General features: G+C 33.9%; 1 protein-coding gene across 8 annotated transcripts in view; it reads left to right on the top strand.

Moving 5' to 3' along the window:
* LOC137645738 (muscle calcium channel subunit alpha-1-like) overlaps window positions 1-7500 on the top strand; it is a 1524573-nt gene that overhangs the window by 1249430 nt on the left and 267643 nt on the right. For all 8 annotated transcript variants that reach the window (XM_068378633.1, XM_068378634.1, XM_068378636.1 and 5 more), the window contains 2 exons: window positions 221-325; window positions 7281-7374. In XM_068378633.1, coding sequence (XP_068234734.1) covers window positions 221-325; window positions 7281-7374 — 199 coding nt within the window. The remainder of the gene's footprint in view (window positions 1-220; window positions 326-7280; window positions 7375-7500) is intronic.

Below are 7500 nucleotides of genomic sequence, written 5' to 3'. Positions count from 1 at the left end.
TATGGTGGAATGCATCCCTTCCCAATTCAAGTGAATGAAACTTTTGCCAAACCCCAAGAGTAGTGGCCCACCACACCCAAAGCACCTCCATTGTCAGAGAGAAAGAAAAAAAAGTTCTCACATCTTAGATGTAGGGGATTAGAAATTCAATCCCTATCAATAAAATAATAGAAAAGAGAAAGCGGGAAGTATGTTAACCGCGTTCGCCCCCTATCTTCAGACGGGCGCCGTTTAGTACTGCCGGGAGCGAACAACCGCGGAGCCATGTCGGTGGCGTCCCCCACCTCCCTTCTGCTCTTCTTGCCCCTCTTCTCTATGCGTAACTGTATGTATGAGGCCAGAGAACTGGACAGGTGAACTTCAGGCTCGCGCTCTGGCTAGAACAGTCTACCCTCTCCTACACCAAAAAGAAGAAAAATGGGAAAAGAAAACGGGAGTGATGACATCTGGCGAAGAGCGCGGGCCTGTTTACTTTCCACCTTTTAAGGCTCGATCGCTAGCACGCTCGCATGGTGTGAAGTCCCCGTGTTTTTTCTTCTCCTTCTTCACATATTGCTAATTGGATTGAGTCTGTATTTTATTGCTGCTGCTACTTATTATACTTATTTATTATCTTTCTACGTTTATTTTTGTTTGAGATTTGCAGTTTATGATTGTCCAATACGTACCGGACTCTAACCTCTCTATTTTATAAATAATTACATTTTGATTGATCCCTTGATTATCTGGTGATATCATTGGCATTTGGAGTTCTACCCTATCCAGTACCATACTTTATTACAGCTTTGCTCATATCATCTTGTGCGATATGATATACATATGTATTTCCATGAATCTATGTATAACATATGCAGGGATGCAGTAGCATCCATTTTAAGATATATTTAAGAATTGCTATGCCCATTTGAATTTTAAGAATTAATATGATTAATTTTTCTTATAGGATTTTAGGTTTTTATTTTGTAATGGTCACCCATCTAATTCTTCTCAACTATAATCAGACGTGTCGTAAACCTAAAAGTTATTTCTAATTTGAAAATAAAATAAAAGTGTATTTGTGTTGCTTTCTTCATTTCCGAAATAGTTTGTAAATCTGGTTATATTAAGCTATTTCTTTATTATGTGCTGAAATATTATTTATTCATTTACTTTGTCTCGTTTTGGTTCTAGTAAGTTCTACATTTCCATTCATCACAATTAGAATCACTAGTAGAGCTGTCATCACGCTTGTCACATGCCACGTTGCACTGGTACCACAGTTCTTGATAATAGACTATGAGGGCAAACACTTCTTCAAAGAATGCATATGGCATTTCTATGTAGCTCTAGCAACAGACAAAAGAAAATAGTCATCGAGCAAAAATTAACCTGTAAGATTCTGAGAGCGAATAAAATAGAAAAAATGAAAAAAATAGTTAATTCAAAGGGTATTTTCTTTTCACGCTTTCGAGAACGATGAGAAAAAAAATAGTCAACATAAGATTTTAATTTTTTTGAAACCACTATGAAAGTGACATAAAATCAGTCCGGTATAAATTTGTTTATCACTTCTTAGTGATAAAAGAGATGAAAAAACTTACAAGGAAAGTTTTAGGAATAGAAACTAGATATTACTTACCATAACATTTCTGAGAGCATCAACAAATTGCTATAAAATGGTTTTATAACAACAATGAACTTGGAGTAGTTCTATTGTCAGCTCTGAGAAAACCAACAGGAAGAGAGAAATTAGATGACGAAACCTGTACTTACATCAGAATAAAAAAAAGAAGAGCAAAACAATATCTTGGGTTGACAGTGATACTCTCAAAATTGAAGATAATCATGGTAATTCTCATGGATTAAATTTGTGTTTTCCTGGTAATTAATGTGATCTACATACATGTTCCACGATTGTTATTTCACTCCAATTTTGGATGTCTAATCAGTAGGGTAAAGTCAAGACGACGATTTTGCTGTCCTTAACCATTCGTTACTTGTTGTCAGTCAATTTTAATCATTTTTTATTAAATTCTTAAACGTTGGTCTTCCAGCCCATAATACTAAAAAGGAAGCCTTTTGTGTGTATGTCTGTCTCTGTGTGTCTGTCTACCTTATGTTATCCTATCCCATTGGTATACATTATCTAAGACGTTGTATATGAGCAGTGTTTTATAGGAGGGTCAACAGGAAGTTTATGATACGAATTATAGTGCACATCATATTCAGCGTTGTGTATAAGAACAGAATTCTGAATCCCTTAAGGAATTATAGTCACCATAATTCTCATTAGAGGTCATTCTAGTGAGAAAATTCGTTCAGTATAGAATCATTTTTATCAATGTAAGAAAGGAAAGTAAATAGCTTGTGCTTCAACTTGTGCACAAATGGCGAAGAGGGAATTAGCTTAAGAAACGAAAATGTTCACTTGTTAATAATGTATTTTTCTTGTTGAAAATTATGAGTAGAATCTACAGCAAGATGTTAACAGTTTTTAAATTTCCTTTTATGAAATAAAATTTCATTCATGCGAAACCTTATTTTAAACACTACTAAGAAGGCGATCATTTACTCTGGTCATAGCTCTACAGCAACTCCAATGGAAAGTTGGAATTTAATTCATGCTTTTTAGTCGTCCTAATAAAGATTTTTAACGAGTATCATACAAAATAACAGTATGATTATTCGAGTCGAATTTGCTGTCTTTAAAGATCATCTCTCAACCTGTTAGGTACCTCAAAAGATAAAAAAAAAGAAAAGTACACAGCAAGACGCAATAGAAGTCCTCTTAATTATGATGGTTTATACTGATTGTTCAGTATACGGTTGGCCAAACAAGTCCTCTCCTAAGTTTGACTACATATAAAACCATAACACACACAAGTGTATATACAATCATTATTTTCTCCCCACGAGTATTATCGTATAATGAAGCTTATCAAGAAAATGTCACTTGGACAGGACTTGTTAGACCAGTTACCCTATATTCTTTTGCTTTTTATTGAAAGAAGACCGTTTCTTTAGCTGTAACCTTACGCTTGCAAATGTTCGGTAATAAGCCAAGATTTTCATTGAATAATGTCAAGTTTCTTTTCCCCTCCAATATATGTGTTTCAGGATCATCTAATCCTTTTGTTTTGCACAGCTGAACATTAAGTACTTCAAATTCAGGTCTTCTTTCCTTTATGTCTTTTTCGTGATAGTTGTTTCATGTCTATTGTTCTATGAGTTATGTACAGTATATCTCTTGAATTGCGTGACAAGTTAAAAGTAAATAATATTGAAATTTAATGCATTCGTCGATCGATCATAGACAGAATAAATAAAAGCTTCAAAATACCTTGATGCGTTTCAAATATACAATTGCCTCATTCATCTCGTACGTAAATAACTTCCTGATATAAATCATCTAATATTTGTAAATATACTGACATTTCAAGAACCGTATCTTGCAAGTTTTTGTTGCAGACGTAGGCCATGAGTAAGTAACGCCAAAAGCATGATTATAATTTCATACTTTTCACATTTAGGACATCAGTATTTCAGGACCACACTTTTTGGTTCGTCTCCAACAACAGATTTTATCAATGCGTTCTTATTATCAGCATCCTTAGTAATCGGCGTCAGTATAAACTAATGGTTTTAACCATATGAATTGATCTGATGAATTTAAATATTGACACACTAAGCTATTTCTTTATGTGGAGTTACTTTATTTTAGGAGCCTTTGGACTTTGGTGATACTAGTTAAAAATGAAAGAATTACCTCCCTTTGACAAACCACTTATAAGAGAAACATTAGGTGGTATCTCTAAAGTGATAGAAAAAAAGAATCATCGCAAGATATGTAAGTAGCTGAACAGTTGAAAAACATCCACTTTCATTTGATGAATAAGCTACACCATCCTAGAACATTTTGCCATGTGTTAACTTGGAATTAATTCGATGCAATGACCTAAAGCCAAACCTAAAATCACTCTAAAATGAAAAGATATATCTCCATAAATTTGCTGCTTGAAGCTAGCGTGTTACACTAAGAGGTACACCCTAAGATGAATTTTATCGAAATAGACTGTAATTCATTACCAGCAGTATAATATACGAAAGGATTTCTTACGATGATGTCCTTGAGGATTCAGCAACAATGATGTCCACCAATACAAGAGTAAGATACAATTCAAATAAAAAGTTGCAACAACTTCAATTATACCAATGCTTGATAAATCTCGGTTCTTCTATGTTTTGCTTCTTTATAGAAAGCAATTGACTTGAAACTTTAAGATACCTTACTAGACTTACTAGAAAGTTTGTAGCCCCTTAAACATGTGTGCAAGCATTAATTCTTTCACCCGATCTGAGAATTAAAGTGTTATCCTATCTGGTTGAATATCCATTGAGAGTCAGGAATTAGATCCATCTTGGCTGCCATTTCATCATATCTAATCAGTTTCACCATTATCTTTGACTTTTTTTTTTACAAAATGCAACTGAAACCGGTCCTTCTGACCTGCAGGGATTTATTCCCTTGTAATAGTATGGTAAAAGCAGGTTGTATCTTTACTCTAGCTTACCAAAAATTAATCTTCAGAAGTTGGTGTCACTGTTACACCACATAACTGCATGGATCCACGCTACAAATAGATATTGAGAGTTGAGATTTGGTACCATGTCCAGGTTACTTTAACTCGTTCTTGGAACTCTTGGATGCTAGTTTTGGATGAACTTTTGTTTGTGTGAATTAAATTGTAGGAACGTGGGAATGTGTCCTCCCTGTCTCTGTTCATTTGTTCGTTAGAGGTTTATGTTGTAAGGTTTCAGTTAGTAGACTTCCTCCTATTTCTAATTATCTGGGGTAATCAAAAAGACTAATTTTTCTGTCGTTTTTCATTGAAAGTTCTTAAAACTCTTAATCATAATCGTGATGAATAGTTTTCCTATACACAAAAAAAAAGGTCCATACGGTGGCTTGTATTGTTTTCCCCTAATCCTATGATTGCTGCGGAAAACTGGATATTTTAGTGTCTGGTAAACGTGGATTACATAGTTTTACTGTTTTATTGTGTTATGATTTTGGTATAGTTTAGACTACGCTTTTTTAGGGATTATGTTTTTTATGAAAACTGTACATAATTTCTGCACAATTCTTACAGAGTATTCTTAATTTTTCTTTTTATACAGTATAGTCCTTTGGTACTATACCTAGGAAAGATTATCTGTTGCAAAGATTGCGTATCGATTTTTAAATGGGGTTATCCTAAGCTGCTCGTTTAATTATCGTAAAGCTTTTTGTAATTTTGATCATATAAAACAACATCTTTTAAGGTAGTGTTTAAGGTAATAAACTTTATGAATAAGTGAAAGTCTGTTACTTTTTATATTTTATTTCCATCGTTTACATTACTAGCAGTTCTTAGTTTCATATCCATGAGATGAACTAAATCTGTGATGGCCAATGACTTTGTTCGATCAGAATGCATGTTATTGATGGCGTAAATGGGCTTCCCTTATTCTTGTGCTTTATATGGATAAGATATTTAGTGCACATTTAGTATTACCATGAACCTTGGAATTCTTTATGCTTTGTGGCTAAAGGCTAATATGCCAGTGTCAACACCACGCAAACTAATGTTGTTGGCATTCATATGCTTCGATAACTTTTTTGACAATATATATTTTTCAAGTCTTAATTTCTTTATGTTTATGCAAAGGTTGTATCTTTTTTTTATAATGTATATCCTTTCTAAAGAAACCAGGGTGTAACTACCATTTTCTTTTTCACTTTCTATTCAAAACTAGATTTTGAAATATCATGATTGCCCTGTGTGTTACTGTCTGAAACCAAGGTTTAGAACACTTAGAATACCCTCATCGTTTGTCTTGTCTGCAAAAGCAAGATTGTACCCATCCTATTTTTTTAGTCAGATGCTTGTAATCATAGAAAACAGAAATTTCATTGATATCATCCTAGGAAAAATGAAGATTTCTTTGTATCGCGGTTTTGTGTCATTTCTTCAGAAAAGTAAACCAGTGAGTTTATATATGAGTTTTACCATCAGACCTTTCTTCTACAAACCATCATTTTTGCCATCTGCCTTTACAGCCTTGTTCGCTAAAGATGATTCTGCATGACAACCTTACCTTAAGAACCCCCTTTGATGCTTCAGAACAGAGCCAGAGGTGTTGCAGCACCAATTTAATAATTCATTAAAAAAAAATTGCCGATTTAAGGGCAAGATGACACACGAAGGAGTTTTTTTAAGTAACCTGTTGTCTAAAGATCATTCTTCCGTTTCATGAGCATGAAGAATGGAAGATTATTATTGCAATTTTGTGATAAAAGTTCTATTTGAAATAACACTTACTTGAATTAATTAGGTTCCTAGAAATGATAATTGGAGAGGGAATGTCGTGTGCTATTCTGCCTTAGAATTAAATAAACCAAGGTGACTCGCCCTCATTGTTTACCTAGACGGGCATCTTTGAAATTCTCGTTTACCCTGTCTGTTATCCAGTAGCCAAGATAAAGAAAGAAAGATGAAAAAAGAAAAACAATATGCGTTTGGATGAGCGACAGAGTGAGCGAAATGTTTTAGGGATGTTCCCTCTTTCACCTTCTCCCTCGTCACCCACTGGATGATCTGCATGCTCTATACTTTGTTGTTATACATTTGCATACCACCTGACATAATTATGTGTTATTGCTGTAGCACTACTCTGTTCACTACCTAATTAAGGGGCATCTTCTAATGGCATCCTATCACATGAACTTTCGTGTGGTCTTTTTTTTCCATTAATCAATGGAAGAGTTCAAAGTAATAATTTTAGTTATCAACTCAATTTCAACAAAAGCCCTCTAAGGCTCATGAATTATCAGTTCCTACCCACATGGCAAATCTTAAATCGATGAAGCAAATTTTTGGTACACATAGAAGACGCCTCAAAATGTTTTAAGTCACTTTCATATAAGATCTTATCATGATTATACAATGGAATATCTGTAGGTACAAAATAAATGTAAGAAAATCCTCATTATGTGTAATTCTCTATTGTAGAAAATGCTTAAACATATTTGATTTTCCCTTTGAATTCTGTGTTTTAGTGTATATATCGTCAAGAGGAAGACTTTTCATAGATTTCATAGATTGGCAAAGTTCCTCCTAGAACTTATGTAAGAATATTTGTTTTCTATTAAGATTACTACTGTACCACCCGCTTCATATTTACTTCCAGGCAGATTTTCAAAGTATAGAAGAGGTTTTTTCTGTGTCAGGGTACTGTCTTATGATTTCCTTTCTTTACAGCTAAGGCTGTAGATGCTGAAATTGACAAAGGAGAAGATAATGATGAAACATCTCAGCCTTCTTGGTGGCAGAAGAAGAAAAAAGGATTTGATCGGTAAGCCCCATTACCAATTTAATATATACCGTGTTATTCTATTTTAGATTGTCTACTTTAAAAGAAAAATATATCAGAAAAATGTCAAGTGCACAAATAAAAGATAAGATATGGGAGATGCTAGAA

Source organism: Palaemon carinicauda, chromosome 8 (assembly GCF_036898095.1).
Source record: "Palaemon carinicauda isolate YSFRI2023 chromosome 8, ASM3689809v2, whole genome shotgun sequence".
In the NCBI taxonomy this organism is placed as follows: Eukaryota; Metazoa; Arthropoda; class Malacostraca; order Decapoda; family Palaemonidae; genus Palaemon; species Palaemon carinicauda.
This window is presented reverse-complemented; position numbering and strand designations above follow the sequence as displayed.